General features: G+C 49.9%; 5 protein-coding genes across 5 annotated transcripts; 3 read left to right on the top strand and 2 right to left on the bottom strand.

The window, feature by feature from the left end:
• Window positions 1-3,668: 3,668 nt before the first annotated feature.
• CDEST_15501 (Putative Fork head domain, winged helix-like DNA-binding domain superfamily) lies at window positions 3,669-4,815 on the bottom strand (the record flags this gene model as incomplete). The annotated part of the gene is made up of 2 exons (XM_062931657.1): window positions 3,669-3,902; window positions 3,949-4,815. 2 exons carry the CDS (start codon window positions 4,813-4,815, stop codon window positions 3,669-3,671), a joined length of 1,101 nt encoding a protein of 366 aa, XP_062787708.1.
• A 6,237-nt stretch (window positions 4,816-11,052) lies between these two features.
• Window positions 11,053-11,571, bottom strand: CDEST_15502 (Putative TATA-box binding protein; the record flags this gene model as incomplete). The annotated part of the gene is made up of 1 exon (XM_062931658.1): window positions 11,053-11,571. The coding sequence occupies one exon, from the start codon at window positions 11,569-11,571 to the stop codon at window positions 11,053-11,055; it is 519 nt and encodes a 172-aa protein (XP_062787709.1).
• A 456-nt stretch (window positions 11,572-12,027) lies between these two features.
• Window positions 12,028-13,830, top strand: CDEST_15503 (uncharacterized protein; the record flags this gene model as incomplete). The annotated part of the gene is made up of 3 exons (XM_062931659.1): window positions 12,028-12,550; window positions 12,618-12,646; window positions 12,700-13,830. 3 exons carry the CDS (start codon window positions 12,028-12,030, stop codon window positions 13,828-13,830), a joined length of 1,683 nt encoding a protein of 560 aa, XP_062787710.1.
• A 4,858-nt stretch (window positions 13,831-18,688) lies between these two features.
• CDEST_15504 (Putative Thaumatin family) lies at window positions 18,689-19,496 on the top strand (the record flags this gene model as incomplete). The annotated part of the gene is made up of 2 exons (XM_062931660.1): window positions 18,689-19,085; window positions 19,138-19,496. 2 exons carry the CDS (start codon window positions 18,689-18,691, stop codon window positions 19,494-19,496), a joined length of 756 nt encoding a protein of 251 aa, XP_062787711.1.
• A 555-nt stretch (window positions 19,497-20,051) lies between these two features.
• On the top strand, window positions 20,052-20,766 carry CDEST_15505 (uncharacterized protein; the record flags this gene model as incomplete). Its single annotated transcript, XM_062931661.1, has 2 exons — window positions 20,052-20,204; window positions 20,257-20,766. 2 exons carry the CDS (start codon window positions 20,052-20,054, stop codon window positions 20,764-20,766), a joined length of 663 nt encoding a protein of 220 aa, XP_062787712.1.
• Between the last annotated feature and the right edge of the window lie 4,034 nt (window positions 20,767-24,800).

A 24,800-nucleotide genomic window follows, 5' to 3' on the forward strand; every position in this document is an offset into this window, starting at 1 on the left:
TTGTCAGGGTAGCCTCCCTCAGCTCTTCTTTACTGATGGCATCATGCCAGGGTATCCGTCGTCGAGAGACCGTAGGGACGTCGAACGGGTCTCCGGGCAGGTCATCCTGTGCACTGAACCTCTGTAGGAGGGCTCTTCGGAGTGCCTGGGCCTTAGCCTGAGTGTCGTTGATCGTCTGGCCCTCCACTACCAGAGGGGGGGCTTTGAGCCCTAGGCTAGCCTTTCGCCAGCCCATAATCTTGTAGAGTTCTTGGTCCGAGGTAACTCCTTCGATCTTAGCAGCCCAGTAGGCCCGCTTAGCTTTCCTGACTGTACTCAAGAAGACCTTCTGCTCTTCGAGGGTAGCGAGACGTGGGGTCTGCTCTAGTTCTTGGGCTTGTCGGCAGCAGGCCTCGCGGTACGTTCGGTGGGCTTCTGCGCACTCTTGTGTCCACCAAGGGGCCCCCTTCCCATGCTTTCCTCGATTCTTTCCTACAGCCTGGACAGCCGTGGAGAGAAGGTCGACTAGTCGTTCCGCTTGGGTGTCCAACTCGGCAGGGGTAGGTGCGTTCTGGAGGGTAGGTAAGACTAAGACTCCTGCTCTGATCAGGTCTCTAAACCGGGGTAGGGCCGAGTCTGGGACTGATAGTGACCGTGGTTGATCTGTCTGTTGTTGTCGGTGCCTATGAAGCGGGATTGTTGAGACAATTGCTTGATGATCGGCCCCTGGGTGAAGGTGTGGGCTGACCACTGCGTGTGCGAGCGGAATGTTCGAGAAGGTAAGGTCAAGTACATGGCCTTGGGCATGGGTCGCAGTCCCTGTCTCGCCGATGAAAGACAGGCCGTGGCCATCTGCCCAGTCTGCTATGTCGTCCCCCCTATTCCTGTTCCTCGATCCGGGCTCCCAGGAGTAGTGATGAGCGTTCACGTCCCCTGCCACAAGGACTCTTTCTGGCGGCCTGTATCCTAGGAGGGTTGTGGTCGTGTGACTGTGGGGATCTCCTGGTTGCCTGTATACGTTAACCACAGTAATTTCGTTGTTAACTGTGATCCATAAGATGTCCCTTGTCTGTGCGGGCCTCTGCTGCTGGGCCTTCCACTTCCTCCCTTTCCGTATGTAGGTCATTACCCTAGGTCTGGTCTCCCTGTCCTTCCAGGAATCCACTGGGACGTAGGAATCGAACCCTGGGTGTGTGTTGATTTGCATTTTGTCAACATAGCCTATCCAGGGTTCCTGGACCAGTATAATGTCGATCAGCTCAGCCCAGCAGAGCTCCAGGAAAGCTGTATGTGCTGGCGACTGCTTCCCTACGTTGCACTGAGCTATGCGTAGCACCTGTGGAGAGGCCTGCTTCGGCCTACGTCTCCGAGTCGAGTTCCAGGTGGGTGTAGGCATTAGCAACGTTGTAATCCGGTTTCTGGGCTACCCTCTGACTCCTGCTCAAGAGAGGTAGGATAGCGCGGTTAGTCTGGTTAGTCTGGGGAGGACCCTCGGCATCCTCGGGCTCATCCTCACTCATGCTGCTACTATCGGTGTCCCTGTCCCCGAGGCACACAATTGAGCTCTCGGAAGGTGTCCTTTTGCGTGGCCGCTTGGAGCCGGGCGGTTGATCCTGGTCGGTGGGAGGGAGATCCCCAGGCTGTTGGGTGCTGTTCCGAGAGGCGCTTAGGCCGGCCTCATAGAGGGCGTCATAGGCCTTCTGTCCAACCTTGCGGATCCGAGCCCGCTCCTTCCGGTCTGGGAGGGCAGGGATGCCGTTCATCGTCATAGGCCTAGCTGGGCAATTCTTGTGGCTAGCCTGGAACGGGCCGCAACAGTTCGCACACTTCGGTTTAGCTGTACAGGGCCCAGTCTCGTGCGAGTCTGAAGGTCTGCTGCAGTTGTTGCAGAGCGGCTGTCGGTTGCAGTAGCTGTTTGAGTGGTAGCCCTGGCAGCCGGGGTCGTGTCTGATGAGCGTCTTCCTCTTCTGAATGAGTTGGGACCTGCTGCTTTGGTTGAACAGTCTGAAGGGCTGTACCTCTGTTAGGAATGAGATGACCCAAGAGACTTCGTTCGTAATGGGGTTCGGCCCAAGGCGGGATTGCCGGGCCCGGGTGGGCTTCAGTCTTGTCTGGGCAAAGACCTCGTCTTCGATCAAGGTGGCTGGGTCCAGGGCGTCCCCATCAACGCTCCACAGTTTGGCTGGGCAGCGCGGGACGACGTAGGTAAACCACTTTATCGGGGTCTCTATCTTGTAAGCCCCTAAGCAGCCCGCTAGTTTTTGCTTGTCCGCGAGGAGGCCTTGCTGGATCTGCTTGTTTGACGGCCTCAGTGAGTATCCGGTCGCAATGTGGTAGATATGAGGGATATCTGCCAGTTGGAGGTCGAAGGTTCGGCAAACTGTCTGGCGGAGGGCAAAGGGAGCGTTCTTTCGGGCAGCCGACAGGCCCTCCTCCGGGATGCGGGCGAAGACCCGGAGGTCCTCTTTCGGTTGAGGTTGGGGCTGGGGTGGGGCCTGGGATCTTGTCTGGGGTCTGGCCTGCGGGCGGGTCGGAGCCCGGTGGGGGTCTGGAGCTGTACCTGGTGCCGAGGCCGTGACGGCGGCCCAGCTCCGGCTCAGTGGCGGAGCATGTTCCTTGTTGATGAGCTTCTTTAGGGCTTGGATCACATAGGCCGTAGCCTCTTTCGCGATCTGCTTCCTGGGGCCCTCAAAGCTGGAGACGACATTATCAACAGACTGCGCGATGGTTAAGAAGACGTCCTTGCGGGCCTCATAGTGCCTGGCCTCCTCGTCCAGGGCGGACAAGACAGAGCCAGTGGCGGTCCTACCAGTGGCTGGAGTTGAGATCGGAGTCCCCTTTGCCGTTGGGGGGGCTGGATTGAAGGTGTTAGGCTGGCTTCCCGCGAGACTGGGCCGGAGTGGCTGAGTCTCGGTATTGCGGCGGCGTTTAGCCCTTGGTGGAGAGGTTGGCTCTGGAGGTGGCCCAGAGCCCCGATCGGGGCCGGCCGGTGAGGCCGGCAGCGGTCCGATGCCCGCCGGAGGCTGTGAGGCCATCGCGGAAGGGCTCCGGAGCAGAGAAGTGAAGAGTTTTCGGCTGTTAAGGATTCTAGTGGTTCATCACCTGATTCACTAACAGCGGATGCCAAGAAAAATTAGGCGAGAGAGAAGTTATCTCTGACACAGGCATACCATACTGGAACAGAAACATGGAACAAAGATAGACACATCCGAGGAGATTGTTGACAGGCTAGTTTCAAAACGCTTCGTGATGGGCAAAATCCAATCCCTCTGTTGTTTATCATAGTTTCAAATCACATGCACGAGCGGGAAAATGTCATAAGGTTGGAAAGTGTACTTCCTATTTAGTGCCAACAGCACGCCTGGTCCCCGTCTAACGGTAACGATGGAGGTAGACTCATGTTTATATTTGTAACTAGGTATGGAAGACATATCTCGAAGTGAAATGGCTGGAAGGGGGAGGTCTGTACACTGTGTTGATGCCAATAACGCCAATTGATGGGAGCTGGTAGGGCTGACAAGAAAAGCCGGCTTGGATGCTCACACAGTTACCCCAAGGGAGTCTTGTTTTGTATATTCCAATGCCAACCTCGCTACCGGCGGATTTCATGAAACTGACGAAGCCAGGGCCACCAGACCATTCTCTGAACCTGGCCTCTTTCCGGAATACATTCTGATCCTGATGACGACTCAACCGCTCGTTGATGGCGCGTGTCTGTTTCTTTTTCGGTGTGACGTAGTATCCTCCAGGGAAGTGCCCTTTCGTCTACCAGACCCGCCGTTATGGGCATTTCTGAGGCGGGAGGGGCCCTTTTGAGAGCCAGTTTGGTTGCCAGAACGGAATTGTGTCGTTGGCTGGATCTTGTTGATGTAATTGGGGTCCAGAGTCCACTTCGACAGGCCTGCCTCGACTTTCTTGAATGCCTATGAAACGACTCAGACCAAGGTTCTTGTGGTTTGGGCAGAGCACATTGATGAGGTAGTGTGTTATACTAGCAAAGATGCTGGTGTGACGTGCCGTTTTCCAGATCGGTTTGGCAGGAGGATCACAATAACATCGAAAGAGAATGCAAGTGGCTTTCGGAAAGTTACTCACTTTGTTCATGCTTAGGTTGTGACGGATGCTATTCTGCCAACCAGTGTCGCCTTCCCCTTTTATCTTATCAGTGTGATCCCTGAACCACTTATACAGCTCCCGTAGCGTCATGGTGTGATCATCCGCTTGCTTCAGGGCTTCGTGAATAAGCGCCGAGTAGGGCTTCCTACGCTTGTCTTCCTCCTGGAGTGGCGAACCGGTAGCAGAAAGGGTGTGCTGCCCGAGCTCCGGGACCACGCTCAGCTCCGGGATAACGTTCGGCCCCACCATGGAACCCTCCATAAAGGACACCGGTGAGCTACGGTGTTGGAACACGGAAGCGTCTATAGCTTTGAACTCATCCTGGATTGGTCTTTCCATCGTGGTGGAGCACTGGAGAGATCCACTGTCCCATCGATTCAGCCAGAAGCTATGCTGAAAGACGCTATTGTCGTAATGCCCTTGACCATCCATGCTTCTTGTGACCAATTCGTCCGGTGAGATATGCATCGGGGTTTTGAGGTTACCAGAAACTGAAGGCTGTTCCTGGGGGTGAAAGAACAGGTGGTGTTGGGCGGCGACGGCGGGAACGATAGTTTGGATGGAGGCGGGACGGCAGGGGCTCCAGTTGACAAGCGACGGGCTGCACGTTGTGTAGGCGCCTTGACCATAGTTGGAGTAGTACTTGTTACTATCGCTCCGGTCATTGGCGAATCCCTCGGTTGACGAAGATGTCGGAGAGACACAGGGCATAGTGTTCATTGTAGGCGACTGGTGTTGTTGGTTGACAATGGCGCTTTGGTTCACGCGCTGGTGCTTTCGTTGCTGTTTGGGATCACGAACTGGAAACTGGCGTTGCTGGTATTGTGTTGTTGTGACTCTGGTTATAAGGTATGTTATGACTGTGTTGTTGCTTGGGTGGTGGCCACAATGTTGAAGGGGACATTAATCAGTTGAGCAGTGATGGTGGGCGGATCACTTCTGTACTAAATAGGAAACATATCGAAAAGTAGCTCTCTCCAAAGGTGAGAAGGTATCATTGCCCTGACTCTTGATAATGGGTGCATAGACACAAATTGTCGTTCCCTGCTAGAAGTGCTTCAAGCAAGGGTCTTAGCACGCGAGATGTTGCAAACCCAGACCCCAGGTCGTAGGGCAAAACATAGATGTGTGACATCCAACTTGACGATTGGACTAGGTACCAGCAATTCACACGAGCTCTCGGCCGTAAGGGAGGCAGTGGAAACCCGAACAGGGACGAGACATGGGTGCGCCGACACCATTGTTGGAAAAGAGGCAGGGCGTCTATTGAACCAGCCACGTGGACCTCGGGGGCGACGCACCTACCCAAGTTGAGATCCGTAGCCGCGGCCATGTCACTGGTTCGGGCCTGTCTGTCTGCGTTTATGCATCTTTGTTCTTTGCCAAACGTGTTACGTAGACGAAGGACCGTGACACGGGTGTGTGTGCGGTTTTCCCGCTGCATGGACAGACGCTTTGCAGTCAGCCTTCTGCGCGCTTATGACAAATGCGAACGGGCTGTGCTTGTCTGTATCCCTTGGAAGATGTTGAAATCTATGAAAGTTGGGGCTAACGAAGGTACTGTCCTCACAGATATCTTGTCAGAGGCTGCAATCCATGGTCCAGGCCATCTGTGCCACGCGCAGACGTGGTAGTAGGAGTGGGTCTGACACTTAGAAATGATACATATCTTTACGGTTAATACGATGACACGCCCGTCCAGGATGCCGGAGATGGAAGAGGAAGCAGCAAACGTGTATGAGGCGAACTCCCAGGGCTGGAAAATAGCGTTTCTTTCTCCATCGCCATGAGGCCAAACCAGCTGAACCTTGAGATACGAGGACTATCACACATATCCACGCAGCCAGGTCGGAGTGTCTAGCAGGAAGTGACCACGCCCATCGACAACACAAGATAAACCATCCTTTTCACGACTGTCTTTGGGCCTGACAAGTGGTCACTTAGCTACAAGGTGCTTTGAAGAACACCATTGATTCAGTACAGTTTAAGTTAAGCGAGTGGCCAATGGTAGATGTAACTATCATGGGCTGGGTTCCAGAATTCTCGATGTGCCAGGATAGGATGCAAGGCGACCGGACGATCGTTCAGCGGTACCAAACCGTCTACCAAACCGTGAAGGGGTCGTTATGCCACATTTCATCAAGCCCACGTGGGATGCAGTGTAAAACGGATTAAGAGCAGGGAATATCATCAAGACAGTTGGAATCCATCCCCCTTCTGGACCGAGATGTCGTCGATTGCTACCCTGCATCAATTTCGGATCTCTTGGCCTCTGGCTTCGGTGCACCACGGAGAAGACCGATCGTCCTGGGCGGGTGAAATGCAAGGCGCCCCCCACCGCTCGTGTCGATACCACAGCCAAGCTGTTGTGCAGCAGTCTCCAAGACCAACAGATGTTGGTGTCGGGCACATAGTGGCCTCCTATGAGTTTTGTAACACGAGTGGATCACAGGGATTTAAAATTGAGGCTATCCTCGATCGTAACGAAATAGCCAGGGATAATAACATCATTAGTGGGGATGTAACGATAACGAAGCTAACAAACAGAAATGAGAATTGAGTGCTCTGGGTATATTAGCCCAGTTGTGGTGTTGAAGACCAGTGGAAGCACTGGACTAGCTGATTTTACGGCCCTGATGTGACGATCTAGATCACAAACTTCGTCGCCTACAGTGCCGGCGCCTTTGCATCATTTTTGGGGACAATCTCAGTCCCAAATGATACCCGGCCCTCCACCATCACCAGCAATCCCCGCATGGTGTGGCTTTGATCCCGACAGGTCGCCTGATGCCAAGCCTAATGATCAACTCCAGTAGCCCGTTCACAGCGGCCCCAAGCGGATCCATGTCAGCGACGGAGTGAATTACTCATAGTAGAAATCGAATCTCGTTGGTCCCTGCTCCATGAAGAAGATGAAAGCCAGTGCCTTCCCCGGTTATGTGGCCTGGTCAATGCTGAAAAGAACAGATTTGCCATCCAAGTGTGATCAGATTTGAAATTGTTCTGACCTCGTTCATCACGCTGCGCCTTCAACGACCGTGATGGTAAGGGGTTGAAGTGCGTGTGGGCTTTCATACCGTTGGTCAACCATCCTTCGAGCCATGCTCTGCCATGTGGTGCTATTGGTCAGACTGATCCAACAGTCCGGTTCGCCCTTGCTGAAGGATTCAAGCTAGTGGCGCACCTGGCTCATTGCACTGGCAGCCTTGGCTAGCATGGACGCGTGAGCCCTGGATTGATCGCTGAGGTATGCCTGTGAGGCTTCCGTTCCCTATTGCTCTGTCTCCACTCCCCGCTTTCAGGATTTCCGGCTATCCCGGATCCATCGCATCTTGGTTCTGATCTGTTTCGCCTTCTTACCTTCGCTGCCCGTTCAAGGATCCCTAGCTGGTGTCTCTACCTGATCATATCTGGTGCATAAGGGTAGCCCGAAGTAAACCTTTGGAAGGCCGTGGATTGCTGTGGCCATTGTCCATTGTAGAATTGACTCTCTTGTAGTGTTGCTGCTTTGGAGGCTCGAATCTTGACCCGGGATACATGTCGTCCGTCGTCTTGGTGTGCATGCGCCAAGATGCCATTGCTGTATTGAGGTGCACCCTGGTTCTTCCTTTTACGACGGTAGGTTGGATGGTGGCAACAAGTTCTGAAAACAAAACGAAGCCACTGGTTCTCCACAGCGGCCACGTTAGCTTTTCCACGTCCGGTCTGCTTTAGGGATATGACAGTGGAGATCGACCCAATGTTGACGGACTCTGCCCTTGCCATGATGCACCTGGACGAGGATCGTGCTATCAAAGCCAACGCTCAAGATGACTCTGACCTCTGCTTGGGATGCACCGGCAAGCCATTCTTATCTGAACCGGAACTGTGACCCGCAAGTCCATCCATTCCCCTTATGTACGACTTAGTAGGCTGGTATTGTGACATGTAGCATACGCGGAAGTGGGTGGCATCTTGTGGAGGTGGTTGAGTGAAGTTGACTGGCGGGTGTTTGATTGGCTGCGATTGCGATGGGTCGGACGCCATGTGTCAGGCTGGTCCACGAAGATGGTCCGTGTGAGCCATGTGACGCCTGGCTCTGAATAAGATGAAACAGCGTACCCCAAATGCTCCCCTCTGGTAATGACTGACGAAGGAGGTGCCACCTCTCTCAAGCTTGGACCATGACCCATCACCCGTATGATATCCATTGCGAGCGCTCAAATCGCCGGGAAATCACGTCCTGGATCCCCAAGTCCGTTGAACTGTCGAGGTATAGGTCTTCGCGCCGGTTGAATGGATTGGAAGCAACATATCTGCTTCATTGGAAGGATTCAAGAGGCAACTTAAAGCCGACTGCGGAACATATAGATATGTTGCTCTTGCCATACTTGAGCACAGTTGACCTTCTGTAACCACACCATCAGAGACATGTTCTCGCGCACACAATTGTAAAGCCCTACGGGAGTCTGGTACTGTTCAGCTGTCTTGCATATTCAAACATCAGGTGCTTACCTTGATGGCTCGAAAATTAGCCGTGTGCATCCAGACAGGTCTCTGCGGTTCCTACACAATTCCAAGCATTCCACACTGCCGAGTTTCCAATAGGCCTTCTCCGATGTTCCTATTCAGCGTACTACGCCGAGCACCGCGTATTGAAGAAACTTCCGTTGATCCACGGTAGGCGCCTTCTACGCATTGAGAGCTGTTGTAGCTTGAGGGTTCTAGATTCAAAGGGGCGGCGTATGTCTCGCACTGTTTGGCAGCAACATTCAGCGGCCCGAAGAAAGCAAGGAAGACACGGCGAGAATATGTGTGGAACGTCCTTGTTCTAGAGATCGCCAGTTTTTCTCCACTTTTCAAATGAGGCGGCTCCCCCTCACGGATTAAGTTCAGGGAAAACTTCATCACTTGAAGCTAACGCCTTCCACGACAGTGTAAACAGCTCCCATGCATCTTGTGCTGATCACTGAGTTACTGCGCCGTCGTAAGATAAAGGACGGACTCTCGAAATTGAGGGATGTGATTGAGTGTGCAAGGCGCATCTTGACCTGGTATGAAAAGCCTGCGCAAGGTTGACCAAAACAAGAAGGAGGGTCCTGGAAGACAAACGTCCGTGGGCGCCGGGGAAGGCGGCTCAGAGTCAGGGATCCTCACCCTCGTCCGTTGGTGTGGTGTGCACACCTACAGCAGTGGCCAATCTCGTTTGCACCAACTCACATGGTGCAGTGGGCACGTCGTTGGTTGCTCTCCAGGACCTCGAAGGGATGCGCTGACCGTCTGTCCGCCGGTGTGCGGAGTGTGTCTCCATAGATTGGCCCTCTCTGGTCCTCGAAAAAGTTGCACCATTCGCTTCTTGATTCATCTCCGGTGGTTTCCCCACCGTTGTGCAGCGGCTCGCTTGTGATGGTCGCATCTCACACGATTGGACATATCAATGCCACGCAGCGACATAGATGGAACCAACGAGACCGGATATAGCATCCATCCTCTACCAACAGGCACGCGAAGGCGACGATGGATATCTTCTCCGAAATCGTAGTGTTTTGGCCGGTGAAATTCACCTTAGTTGGACGAGATATCTTGTATCAAGAAGCGTCCATCCGGGTGCCATCCCTCTCATTTCTGAGGCGGCCGAGTGGGAGGCATAAAACCGCAGCGTGTGGGCATCATTACCTCAGATTTTTTCAACACACGTGCTCCTTCTCGCTGCTAGATTGTGAACTTTCCACGACTTCGTGAGTTCGTTGCGTTCCCAGAGCCGAAGCCGTCCCTGCTGACCACAGATCAGCGAACAGGGTCCGAGCGGATCGTATTCAAGTCCAGAGATCATATCTATGGAAACGATAATGGAGGTTTCTAGCAGTAAATCTTGTGGCCTAGTTCCACGGTTCATATTCGTGGCTGTTTTACTGGTCGTCTCCGTAGCTTTCAGTACCTTCCGCTAATGACGAAACACTTCAAAATGCTCACTCACACCACAAGTCCGTTTGAAGATTGATTAAATTTCGAACGAACGACCAACTGCGCCACTCCATCGAAAGTTCCGGAAAGGCTGGTGGCTCGTCGACGCGACCAGGTCACGGACAAAACTACACCGCCGTGAAATCAAGGAAGATCTCCGCCGATACTGGCGAGAGGAGAGTTACAAACCCAGAGTGGACGTTTTGTAAAACTGCTAGAAAGATACAAAACATAACGTGGTTGATAAGCGAGTCGATCAGACAAGCGAGCTTAACAATTTCATAACAGAATTTCGCGTGCAGCACACGTAGATTCTGTGAAGGTGATCGGCTCGCTTGTCTGATCGACTCGCTTATCAACCACATTAGATTAACTAGATCTCTAATTTCACATAATTTGGAAAGTGTTCCAAGAACTATGTATATCCGAGTCTAGCTCGCTTGCAGCCCGGAGTCCGTGCTTGTGAGTCTAGCGTTGTCTGGTGACATGAGGACAAACAGGTGACCAAGAGGGTTGGAAGCCAAAAAGACTCTTACCAGACTGATTGCAAGCAAGTAGTTGAGGCAGATGACTCCCACATTGTCTACTATATCATATGACCAGCTGAAAATTTCCTTAAAAGTCTCTGGGTGGGTAGTTCGTCGAATAGAAAAGTGGTTGTCAAGTGATCAAAATAAGTGCGCGACGCTCGGGCTTTTCGACCGCCCGACAAGGGCTGCTTGTCTGCTCGTGCAGTGACAACGAAAAAGAAAAAATCAAATGCTGGTGGACTTGATCACCCCCTCCCCATTTCAAAATAGCTAACGCTAAGAGACCACACTGTATGTTGCTCCACAAGCGGGTCTAGACATCTAACAGTGCCGTGAAGCAAATTTATGACAAGAAGAACCCCGTCTCAATGGCTTCCCGTTTGTTTTGTTTAGTCACACTGCCCATCAGCCAGCTGTGCCAGCTAGGAGGCCTTGGGTCCAGGCCTCAACTGTACTATCTCCCTTTGTTTGGCCGATAGGCTTGTCATGGAAAACTCTGAAACCTGGTGCGGTCGATTAGCCTGTGGCTTGGCATACAGATAATGAGCAACAAACTTTGCAACAACGGCCGTATCGCATCGAACGCTCCGGAGATATCGTCTTTTGATTTAGCGCCGGTCAACACGACCTTGCCACTTGCAAATATCAGCACGACGACTTTGGGTGCCTGCAGTCGGTATACGAGGCCGGGAATGAGTTCAGGCTCGTACGAAACCGATCCGAACTTGGCCACGGCAATGCCTTCCAATCGAATCGGGAACTTGCAGTCGAACGAAGAAACAATGTTCTGAATTTTGAAGTCTGCGATCTCTGTCGGAAATCCTGGTTTCTGAAGAGTTTGACTGAACTTTCTACACGCTGCCCATGCATCACGCTGCGTCTTGGCTCCGGTGACGACCATCTTGTCAGAAGCAAAGATCAATGCCGTCGTTTTTGGCTCCCGAATTCTCATGATGAGTGCCGCAAATCTCGGCTTATGGTGACCTCTCAAACGATTGCCCATAATTTACAAGTTTGGGGTCATATCTTAGGGTTGTACTCCGCGTTTCGCGCATGCGTAGAAACTAACTGGAGGTCCAGCCGGCATCCTGCTGAGCCGTCACAACGACGTCCATACATCATCTAGTTAATATTATAGTAACCACAGTTTCCAGAAAGAAGGGCACGCTTGCTGCATAACAGGTCCTACCTCGATAGTACACATTGCGGATGATCCTACTGTTTGACGAATCTCCGAACCCAAGAGACTCACGTAAAATCCATGGTTTACCCAACATTGATTGCCACACCAGTTATACTAAAGAAAATTCACCTCATAATTAAATAACGTAAGGTTACTATCGCTTTTTTGAGTTAGTAATTGGCTGGCCATCTGATAATCCTCCAAAATCAATGGCTACGTTGGAAAGCCGTCGAGTATTTAAAGGACTAGTTTGGCTAGTTTCCGATTTGATACCGTATGGATATTGAATCAGTGTATTCTTTAGTGATACTGTTTGACATCCTTGTATGGATGTTTGCAACGCGTATACACACCTTCATGCATTTTCTAGAAGAAATGATGGTTGTCGACAGGCGGCTATTAAAACGTCTTAATAGCTCGAGACTAAAAGCTGTGAGCAAGCGTATCGAAGCTCTTCTCTTGAGGGACGACAGAAACATTCACGGGTTCAATCCGCCAAGAGTCCTGCGACTGATTATTGCATTCTTCGTCATCGTCGAGAATTTGCTTGTAATCGTAATGCCTTGGAGCGACGAAGCTATCTCGGCACGTTCAATAGCGTTACAATCTGGTCGGTTGTGCTACATCAATATGCTGCCACTGTCTCTACTTGCCATCTCGGGCAACGGCATTCTTCCAAATATCCTTAAGCAGTGCCGAGAGCAGTGGCTGTGGGCTCATTCATTCTTTGGCTGGTTGATCACTGTTCAAGCCGCGATTCATATCGTAACATCGCTATGCTTGATTTCAAGTACACCAGGTGAACATAGCAACCACTCAACAACCTTAGTAGTGAACTGGCATGACTGACGCATGCTTAGGTCCAGCGACAAGTTCATGGACGACGGGATCTACGGTATGGACTATGATTGAAGCTAGAGAACCAGGCTAATGAATGATATATACTAGGCTGGAGTACTTCTGATAAGCGTGGCGCTTTCATCGAAGTTGCGACGACCAAGCGCTCACCCATTCTCCAGCACAGTCTTCCGGTGTTTCCGCTCTCAAAAACCTAATGCGGCTCTTTCTTGGCTCGGAACCCATTGGATACTGAGCTCAATCCTTTGTCTTTTAACAGTAGTCCATGTCATACTACGTTTATCTTGGGTGTTGGTGTTTTTGGTAACAGCCAGTGTTATCCTCCTAGCATGCACAAGTTTGACTCAGCACGTTACTTCTATCTCCACATCTCCCATAGAGACTATAGAACTAACCCCTGCGCCCCCTCCGCCAGAAACACACATACGCGTTCTAGAGGTTGAAATTTCGTCCCCCATGACTGCTGGTCAGTCGTTCTATTTCAAAGTGAGCGGCATACCCACACGTGCAGCTTGGATAAGGAGAGACATTGTCAGCACCACTAAGATTCTAAAATACACCGCGGTACTTTTTGTGCTTGTCGACCCGAAAGCCTCCAGAGAGTTGGACGTATGCGGACCCTACATCATACCACTTACTCCTCCTATTTCCACAGACAAATCTCTTGACATTGTTGCCCTTGATAGCGGTGTGATAGAGGCGTATCAAAATCTAGCATGGCGTTATAAGCTGAACAAACAAAAAGATGACACGTCACTTGTTTGGTTTAATGAGAACCCAGACATGCTGATAGCCTCGTTCAAGTATACCGGTTTTCACGAGCATGCCGGCATAAAAATAGTCTGCTATGGTAGAAGTTACCAGTATCTCGTCAACGATGAACACATCAGGATAACCATTGACCTCGCACGCGTCAATGGGAAAATGCCGAAAAGGAAGGATAACCAAGGCCTGGTCGACACCCAAGGCCTCGTCGACACCCTGGTTGAAGCCATGAATTCACACATCATTTCGCTGTCTCAAGATAGCATTGAAGACGTACTCCAGGATTTCATTCCATGTAGCAAAAACCTATATGGTAAGCTGTTTAACCCAAGTCAGAGATTCTACATTGATAACTTACTATTGTATGCAGTGGTTGGTGAGAACCTGAGATCTTACGGTGTACGTCCCAAACGGCTTGACTTTGATGGAAAGCCTGAGGAAAGTCTCAGCGTATGAAACTAGAATATGACCGGTGACGACATATTCTGTTCTGGAAACAATGATTAACATCGGCGTTGGAATGGCACTGTTGACATCGGTAGTCAAAGCCCCCACTTCCTGGTCCTAAATGAAGTTTTCCCCATCAAATCCGTCAACTTCAATTGATTATTGCCCATTTATGAAAGCCACTACACTACAACTTTCAGCCTCACTATGGCAAATAGAGTCGCCGGGTTTAGCTGAGTTATCCTCTTTCACGCCAGCCTCAATTGAATTTGCCGGATGCCTGTGATGTTGGCGAACTTGGTGTTCAAATCGTTTAGGGCTGCCCTTCTTTTCCTTGCTACAGTGATGTTGACTTAGGCCCGAAGGAGCTCCAGCTGGTGCTGGGAATTAGCCAGCTCATAGGCCTTTTCGTTGCAGCCCTTTTCGGCTTTTTAAATAGCAGGCGTTGTGTACTGACATCCTTCTCCAGATTGCTGAATAACCTCAACTGGCTGCAAAGGTCCTCTACCATCCTCGGCGTCGACCATGCCAATTTCGATGTTGCAGATCCCCATTCCTCTGCAGTATTGCCTCCACAATGCCTTTTTCCGACCTTATTAGTTGGTGTAAAGGGTGTTGAGGGTGCTGGTGGTAATGGGAGCAGCAAGGAGCTCATAAGAGGCTTCGCAACAGAGACAGGCCATGGTCCAGTCCATTTCCAGCCACTTTTAGTATTCTGGGTTGTCAGCCTTGCTAGAGGTACTTTTTGGTAGCGGCGGCTGACGCGCGCGCCTATGCGCTGGAAGTTCTATTGGGCAGGACGTCACTGTCACTGTCCTACTGCACTTACACCAGGAGTGCTACTCTTCACACTAGCTATAAGTTAACTAGACGACGAATTTTCAACTCATAGCTATAATTATTTAGATTTTTAATATTTTTAATAAAGGTGTTTCTGTTTAGTTACAGTCAGTGTATAAAGTAACTAGTTGCCAGAACCTGAGATACCCTCGCTTTACTAAACCCGACTCGATATATTTATCACTCGCCAAAAGTCATAGTCTGGCCAGGATTTGCCCTACAAGGGATAGATGCCACTCGTTTATATAAATCCACTGCAGGCCCAGCAGATCACTCTAAGCAATACAACCTCACTTATCCCCATTTGTCGTGAGTATAGTACTTAGGAATCGTATCTATAAGTGCCCTCTCGTCTCTAGGACTAATTATACAAAGGAAAGGGTCTGCTATGATCTATATACCGAGGTTAATGAAGGTATCGCGAGTCAAGCTGGAACACTGGTGTGATCAGAATGTTCCGATGGAGGCCGGGATGTCCCGGGCAGGCTGTATAGGCCCAGAAATGCCCGGAAGGGCTGAGGGTCCATCACGACACCATTCATTATGCCTCTGCTGACCATACTGAAGAACTGTCACTGCGCCTATCGAGTATACGATTGATTACCGCATCCTCACCAGACCAACAAGATTACCAACAAGCCAACAAGGACCCTAAGTCACTGTTACCGAGTATCGACCTCAGCTGCCTGTTAGCAAAAAACACCACTGTCGTATATCTGATCGTAATATCCCTTTACCCTTCATAATCCCAGTCTTATCCATATTCTATTTATTGGATTGCTTGATGCCCTTAATTGCTAAGAGATCTAAACGATAGAACCGTTCTTTTGTAAATTGTAATCATAGCCCCGGCTCTATAAGTACGCCTGGTATCTACTGTTCTGTTTCTCTGAGTTCTGATAGATGGGTTTCTGTGAAGGAATCTTGCTACCTACTTCCTTCGAAGTGGTTTAGGGTTATCTAGGACACGTTTTTCTAACTCTCTGAGCTGCTAACTGGTAGGGATGAGACTACGGCAGCTTGAGTGCTGATCCACTGGCTTGGGAGACTTTCCTGGGTCTGAGAGAGCCTCTACTGGCTAGTAAAAGCAATATCCCTTGACTGGATCCCTTGGATGCGATGGCGAAGAGTTGGATAGGGAATTCCCTAGGTTTATGCTGCCATATAAATGCTTCTGCTAGCTGCAACTTCCTTGAGAACCTGTTCGACTTTATGTTCAGTATACTGCTTTATTATATAAAAATGAAGTTATGCTGGTAAAGTGGTGGTTTTTGGAGTAGAATAACAATTGTAGTGGTGGTTTGGATCAGAGGGGTCTCATTGTTATAACTAGTGGGGTGAAGCTGTAGATGACGTGATTCAAATAGAGGGTGCTTGAGTTATGGCATCCCAAAGACTACCCTCTAAGATTGTTTGCATGGCACCTAACTAAGTTACATTGCCTTTTCAGACTCCTAGAGGCTTTCCCCTGATCAGGAGGCTAAGCTGACTGAATGGCTGCAGAAGGTCTTCATCCCCCAGACTATGCCCCAGGGCAAGGAGGGCAAGAAGGAGGCCAGACTGCTGATTATGGATGGGCATGGGAGTCATACAACGACTGACTTTATGTGGTTATGTTATATAAATAACATCCATCTATTATTCTTACCGCCCCACACCTCCCATGTCCTCCAGCCACTTGATCAGTCAGTCTTTGGCCCTTTGAAGGCAGCCTATAGGAAAGAGCTTGGATACCTTAGTCATTGGAATGACTCTACTATTGTAGGCAAGAGGAACGTCTTAGGTTGTTATTATAAGGTTGCCCTAGCAGGGATGACGATCCAGAACATCAGAAGTGGCTGGAAAAACACTGGGTTATGGCCTGTCTCTATGGCTAAGCCCATTATGAGCCCTTTGCTGCTCCCATCAACACCAATACCATCAGCATCATCTCATCAGGTCAGCAAAGGGCAGTCTAGAGGCAAGGAAGCTGAGGGATGGGCTTCTGCGTCGTCTGCAGTAGTATGGTCGACGCCAAGGAAGGCAAATGATCTGGCTGGCCAGCTGAAGCTATTCACAGAGCTGGATAATGATGCCAGTACTCAACGCCTCCTGTTTATGAAGGTGAAAAAAGGCTTCAGCGAGCAGGCCTATGAGCTGGCAACTACCCAGCAGAAGCTGGAGCTTCTGCAGGCCCAAGTTACCAATACTGCAGTGAGAAAAAGGAAGGCAGTTCAGCTGGATCCAAACACTAAGTTCGCCAACATCAAGGACATCCAGGAGGCGCAAATTAAGGCTGGTGAAAAAGAGGATAACGCAGCTGAATCCAACGACTCTGATTTACCTAGTGAAGCTGGCAGCTGTATTGTAGTGGCATCTAGATAAGGGCAGTAATCAATTGAACACACTGGTGTTGGTGGGAATACCCTCATTTTTGGGTGGCCCAAAAGTGGGTGCACGACGTTACTTCCGTTCTTAATAATGGTCATTACAAAATCGCCTCAGAACAAAAACAACAACAGCAACCTTCTAATTGTTTTATTCTTAACTGAAAACAAATTCACCAACTTGAATCATGAGCAATGTTATCATTGCTATTTGAGTATAAACCTCTTCAACCTTTTTTATTCTCTAGACTATGCTTTATGAAGATTCCCTGTTCTCGGCGGCGTTTTCCAGCGCCTTAGACGTGTTGTCATTTTCAATGGATTCAAGATATTTTGAACTCTTGGCACAGTAGCTTGAAGGCTGGCTGATTACGACTATTAAGGCTGTTCAAACTTTTACGGTCCCTATATAGGATGTGTTGTTCTTAATTATGTTGCAAGCTTCTGTGTCACAAGTCTCGAACCGCTGGGCAACCGGACCTCGGCGGAGATAGTACCCCTGGGCACAGAAGGATGGATTGGGAGGAAACACTTAGACTCCCTATAGGATGAAGCAAATCAGACACCAATAGGGGCACCAGTTCACCACTGGTTAACCAACGGGCACCTATAAAAGGACCTCCCTTCCTATCCTTGGGAAGGGGAGGTCCAGAGATGAATTTAGTCACCTATCCATACCTCCCCAGTGTTGACCTCTTCACTCTGTATAGCGACCCTGACATTCTGCTACTTCTTGCATTTTTTTCTAACGGGCTAGTTTGACAAGACTCTTTAAACCAGTTCCAAATGTACCCGTTCGTTAGAGGGCGCATAGGCCACACATCAAACTCACTCTCCTAGTACGGATAGAGTTTGCACCTAAAGGTTGAATCTGTCCTATCTACAAGGGAGTCGCCATACCGCAGATGATGTACGCATGCTTGCTGTGGCTCAACAGCGGATGGGGAGAGAAAGGTTACAGCAAGAGGACACTTCACAGGACCCTTTCCTTTGTGTAGTTAGTCCTAGAGACTAGAGGTTACTTATAGATACGATTCCTACGTCTTAAGCTCTCGATAAATATACATATATTATATGACATGAATGACATATGAGTGAAACACATAGGCGAGTGAGACACAAATCTGCACCGACGAGATAAACTGGCTTCCATATCAATGAATTCAATTCAAACTGCTTATAGACCATAACAAATGTAACAAAATATTGACAAAATTTCCAATGTTTGACGTTGTCGCATTGAACGATTCACAGTGACTAATGGCGGGGTATTATTGTGAGTAATGCCCCCTTTATGCCCAGAGTGGTCAAGATCTGGAACGCTATTGCAGTTTTGTGTGGTTTTTGTTACCCGTACGGGTGCTTCGTCTATGACTATTCCATAGCTTTGGCGTCTATTTGTCGCGTATACCTGTCACATTATAGAACAATCGTTCTTGACTCCTTTCTAAGATGGTGTCGAAACTTTCAAAGGTAAACGTTCATAAGCCGTGCGAACGATAGCTAGTATCTATTTTATCAGCCATACGTAATGTTATTGCTTTATGGGAATTTCTCTCGTAGGAGGCAACAAGTGAAGGTACTTTGTGTAGTAACTATGTCGAGGCGTAATAAGGTTGCTATGTATATAATTGCCAGTGTCTCTCAGAACGTGACAAGCAATGACGAGGTTTCCCTTTCTGTTCTTCCCTGTCGCCTTGCATGCGCAGAGCTTGGTTTTGACCGTTGTGAACAACTCTACTAGCCAGACAATTTGGCCGGCAGTCGAAGCCGCAGGTTCTTATGTAGTGTCCCCTGATGGTGGAAGAGTGATCGATTATTCCCAAAACCCATTGCCTGACGGCCTTGCATTACAAGCTAACTCGCAGGTGCAAATCCCTCTCACCTCTTTTCCATGGTCGGGACGTGTCTGGGCGAGACAGTACTGCTCCCCCGACGGAACGGGTTGTGTTGTAGGTGACTGCGGCCATCCGAGTTGCTGGGGTCGTTCGTCGACCGGGACCACGCTGTTTGAAATCACCGCACTGAAAAACAAGATGTATTACGACATCAGCCTTGGTAGGTCCGTGTCCAGTACACTAACGCCACTAATCTCACTTTGGTTGTTTAGTGGATGGATTTACGTGCGGCGTTTACGTGCAACCAGATGACGACGATTGTGAGGCGGTTGCCTGCATAGCCCCGCCGTATCTTGGCATTGACGAGAATCAATCTATGGTATGTCCCCCATCCAACCTGATCACTGACACGAGAACAGGCAACGTACCAATCGGTTGCAACTCGGACTGCTCCGTATACAAGACGGACGAGTATTGTTGCAGAGGCGGATACGATGCGACGACTTGCAAGGGAAGCAACTCCTGGTTCAAGAAGACGTGTCCGGGTGCATATAGTTACGCCTATGACGATAAAGACGCCACATTCACGTGTGGCTTTCGGAACATGACGATATACTTTCAATGCTCATAGGCTGATGTGGGGTCTGTGGAGCGTATGGATGTTATTAAATCGTAACGGGACTGGTTGTATTCATAATGGTAACTATTAATGACACGAAGTGTACCCACTGCGTCATTCATGCCCCAGCGGCAACGCAGAAAGAGAATACGAAGAACGAAACGTGATGATTTTTTACATCGCTTATAACAGGACCAAACATAACCCGTATCTCACCCGGGTATAACCACAGCTGTTCACGCGCTATTCGGGAGTTGTTCGCAGTGTGACCATTTGTTTTGCGCCTTCTCTAGGGTAATCCTCCGTCGTCCGTGATGGCGTGTAACGAGGTACATGCCTATAACACTGGCCTCAAAATCGACAAGATATATAACGAAGCAGTTTTTTAACATTTCTCGTACCCCTAATTGGACAATCAGGACAAAATCTATTCGCAGGCACTTGGGAGCCACAGCTCCTTTGATCCCACGAATTTCTTATAACTTACGCCGAAGTCTCATCTTATCCCCTTGTGAAACTATGTGTTTCCGTAGGTTAATCCTGTAAATAGCTCACGATATCGAGATTATGGCTACGCAAGAAAACAGGGGACCAGAGCTCCTAGGCGTGCAGATAGCATTCCTCGCGGCAGCGTGGATCGCCACATTTCTCCGGCTGTACGTAAAAGTAGCCATCACGAAGAGCCACACACTCGACGATGGTGTTATGTATCTTTCCACAGTAAGCCTTTTCACCCAGCCTGTTGCAGAGCGCTTTTCAAACGTAATGTCAGGTCCTGTACTCCGTGTACGCAGCCGTCGCCGTCCTCGGCATTGTTAAGGGCGGCATAGGCCGGCATACCTCAGAGCTGGACGCGGAAAGCATTGTTTTGGCGCTCAAGGTTTGGTACACATGCGAAATTCTGTACGCCTTCATTTCCGCTCTCATCCGAACCTCGATTTGTCTGTTTCTCCTACGAATCTTCAACCGCGGAACAACCAATATGGCCAAGACGCTACTCCAAGCAAATATCGTCGTGGTTTGGATCTCATCCTTGGTTTACCTCTTCATAATCGTGTTCCAGTGCGACCCGCCCAACTACTACTGGGCCAAGTTCGAAGGACTCCAGGGGAGCTGTCGCCCTGCACATCTCGTGCCGAACGCAACAATCGGCCATAGTGTCGTGGCTGCCGTAAGCGACTGGATTCTTGGCATACTACCTATGTCGATTCTTTGGCAACTTCAGATGAAGCGAGAGAAGAAGGTTCGATTGTTGTTGTTTTTTGGAATCGGCATGATGTAGGCGTCGTCCCTTTTCCGCCTTCGTTGTTCCCCTCACTGACATCTCGTGCACCGTAAGTGCTGGGATCATCATGATTGTTAGGATACCTTACATAAAGGTGCTCGAGATATCGGCCGACTTTCTGTATGAGACAGTGTAAGTGTGTTAATCTCAGAGATGATTTACAGACCGCTAACAATGATTTGCTGAAGAGATGTTGCTCTATGGTCTCTTTTGGAACCTTCAATCGGCATCATTGCAGGATGCATCGCTACACTTTGGCCCCTCGTGAAGGCCTGTGGAATACGTACGAGATCAACAAAGAGATCAACTGTGTCTTGGGGGCATATGAGGGGAAACGTTACTGGAATAACTATTACCCGAGAAGTCAAGGTTACTAGATTTGATACTAAAGAGGATCTGCCAGTAGAACCAGGCGTGCTGTCCCTAAATTGGTAACAAAGGGCTCAAATTTTCTACGTTCTTCTGGTGTTGTTGGCGATGAAGCTACTTTAAAAACGTTCAGTGCTAAGTTTATCCAGTCTGTTACTATATCTGTCTACATAGTGTATTGAGAGCATTGTGTTTGAAGAAATACGGTAGTTGCGCTGCTTAAAAGGTCCTTGCTAGATTCCGGTTGGATACACATTACTAATGCGGTCGAATTCGTCATCCCTAAATCTGCAGTGTAGGAAAGCTGACACAGACAGAAGGTGCCCGTGGGTTGGCATCCCTCCTGGATGTCGGCGTTAAAGATGAAAAATGGCAGGTGGTATTACCGGGAGGGAGACCTGACCCAATCGACGTGGGCAAAGCACACCAAACGTCGTCGCAGACGATGATTGTGAGCATTCAGATGGCGAAGCTTGGCATAGTGATTACATGGGAAAGTTCGACCCAATGTAGCGCGAATGGGGGGTGTTATAACCGCAGGTTTGCAGAATTACGACCAACGTCTATGTCGCCAGTAAGTTTTTGCTTAGATTGATGATAACAAAGACGTGACGATTGAAAGGGAAAGGGAGACTTCAAACCGGCAATCAATCAGCCCAACCGCTGAGTCAAAACTCCGTGATGAGCTGATCGTCGTTTTGTCTCGCAGCCTGATGCTCTAGGGATTGCTGTGAAGATAAGACTGTGGCGCCCTCTGACATTAAGGACAATCGGGATGTTTGGATGTTGCAGCTGCGGTGGAACTAGCGTTTGTTTTCAGAAGACCATTCATCAGACATTTACTTTCAGCTGCAAGCCTCTGAGAGCCATGGTTAACTACTAGCACTATGCCTCTTGAACTTTAACCCTAATCGCAATACAGCATTACATGGTCGCGAGAGATGGCTTCTGAGGAGAGTCGTGAACAACGAGGGCTTTGACAATAAAATAAAAAGGCGTTGTTACTAACTCTAGTTCTGTGGTGGCTGGTCGGCCCTTTGCTTCCTGGCGCGACGCTATCGAGCAGTATTATTCCATCGGGTGCGGTGGGACTTCACTTAAGTCCGAGCCACAATTGACCCAGTTTTACTCCGCAGTTGAAGGAGTACATGACGCAACATCATTTACCCCTATGTTTTTTTGTATGGCATTGCCACTAAAACCAACATTGTGATAAATGTTATGGTGTCTGCTCCTGATTATGAAGACTCCGGCCCCTCCAATACCTCCGATACCTCCGTACGTCTGTATTATCGTTGACATCCTTCCGGAAGACCTTGAAGTCGGCTGTAATGCCGACTGTACGCCGGAGCAGTGCGACAACAGCACAGTCCGGCCCCACGAGCCTCCGGCTCCGTCAGGGCCCCCGGGCTCCTTCACACCCTTCAGCGTACCGGCCCGGCCTCCGCTTGTGAAGGAGCTTCCCGGGACTCCGCTTGACTTTTTTCTCCGGTATGTGCCCCGGAGCCTTATCCTGAAGTTGGCCCAGTGGACGAATTCGGCGCCGTTGTCTAGGGAAGGGTCCCAGGCCAAGAGGTCAAGAGTCTATACCTAGAAGGACACCTCTGCTGATGAGATTTATCTCTTCTTGGGTATTCTGATTAATATGGGCATACACTCAGAATCTAAAATATCAAGATATATGTCAACTCAGCAGCAGAATGAAGATCCAATACACCTATTCACCCGGTATGTGCCTCGGGATCGATTCCCACTACTCTGCCAGCGGCTCCGGATCTTTGATACCTACGGATTCAATACTTCGGCCCCTGGCCCGGCTGATCCGATGCCGGCAACCTACCGGAAGGTTAATGAGTGGTCGGCCCATATCCAAGAAGCCGGCGAATCCTTCTTTACGGCCGGCTCCGATCTTACGGTTGACGAGGCTATGACCCGCTTTACGGGACAGTCACAGACAACAACGATACTGACGAAGCCAATCCCGACCGGCTTTAAGGTATGGATACTTGCCCAATCTGGATACCGCCTCCTGCGGTTCTGGCACGTCCACGGGAATGGCCAGTACGGGCTCGTCCCACTGGCCCGTCCGGCCCGAGATAATACGGCTGCCGAGGCGGCCCGCTTGACGCCGACTCAGCGGGTCGTAACGACCCTGCTGACCCTTCTTCCGCCGGCAATGTACCACGTATTTCTTGATAATCTCTTGGCTTCGGTGCGGCTTTTCCGGGCACTTCGGAAGCAGCAGATCGGAGCTTCCGGCACCTGCTGGAAGAATAGCGGAATAGACTCGCTTCATATTGCCGAGAAAGACGCCAAAGGAAAGGATATACCATAGGGTCAGATCTATTGTATCCCTACTTTAGGCAGAGACGTCTGATATAGTAAACCTGTTTTATATGAGAACCCCTATACTAATAAGCCTGCCATGACATGGGTAAGCAGCTTGCACGGAAGGATAATGCTGTTGTCCTTTTTATAACCACTGTCTTCCGGGCAACGGAGGTTATCCGATCACGACGTCGGCCTGCCGGAGATTCTGCCGCTAAGCGAGCCGCCCTGAAGGTCTTCGGCTCCGACGTCCGGGATGACCTTCCGGTGCCTGTGCCGATTAACAAGTCTAATCACAAGATGAATAGGGTCGATACAAGTGACCAGATGAGATCATATTATCAATGGAGTCACCCTGTTCGTCGAGGGGGCTGGCAGGCACTTGCTTGGAATTTCCTGTTTGAGGTTGTAGTTGTGAATACCTTCCTTCTGCAATTCTTAGGCAATCCAGACTGGCGAAAGGTCAAGAACCAAATTGAATGGCGTCGGTTGCTTGCTGCCCAGCTTATTCAACAATTTGGCTCATTGGCAAAAGTTCGTCAGCGTTCAAGGTCTAAGAGGAGCTCCGACAAGAAGATTACCTCTATTCCTAGAGAACCATCGGCAAAGATCTAGAAAGAAGTGTTCACCTTGCCCCTATTATGGCAATAGGAGGCCACTTGGCCAGAGCAGTGGGAATGCTTTCAGGCGGAAAACTCGAAAAGGGTGCTTAGACTGCGATGTACCCTTATGTATCGACCGAGGTTGCTGGTACCTCTAGCACAAGCAAAATATAATAGTAAATGTAGGTACCGTAAAACAGGTTTAATGATTGGATAACTCGAAGAGTCTCAGAAGCCCATATTGGCCCTACCTCGCCCTTGGCGAAAATGACGTCCAGCCGCACCACGATGGAATACCTCTGTTGATCGCTTCCTAGAGCGGCTTCTGCTATTTTTTTTACCAGCGGCCAGTCAGCGCGAGCTTCTCTACCTCACATACAGCAACGGTGAAGATGGCAGTGGGCAACGAAACATATTCCTCGAGAATGGACTGGTATCTGATGGAATAGGCCAGCTGTCCGCAACGAAGCCGCAGTCTCAGAGCTACGTCCGCCGAGCAGCCCGGGCTCCGGGGAGTACCGGCGCAAAAGACCGGACCAGCGACATCCGCATGAACCGGATCCCTGCCGACGGGCGCACCTATCGCCGACTCTGAATGCCGGCAATGTACGATGACAGCCATGTGCCAGCTAATGGGAGATTATTGAGCAGAACATGTACTGGCCGTCTATAACAACTTATCGTAGTCGTGTGAGATAGCCATACACTGTCTAGATCACATTGGATTTACGG

The sequence above is a fragment of the Colletotrichum destructivum genome, chromosome 12, assembly GCF_034447905.1.
Source record: "Colletotrichum destructivum chromosome 12, complete sequence".
In the NCBI taxonomy this organism is placed as follows: Eukaryota; Fungi; Ascomycota; class Sordariomycetes; order Glomerellales; family Glomerellaceae; genus Colletotrichum; species Colletotrichum destructivum.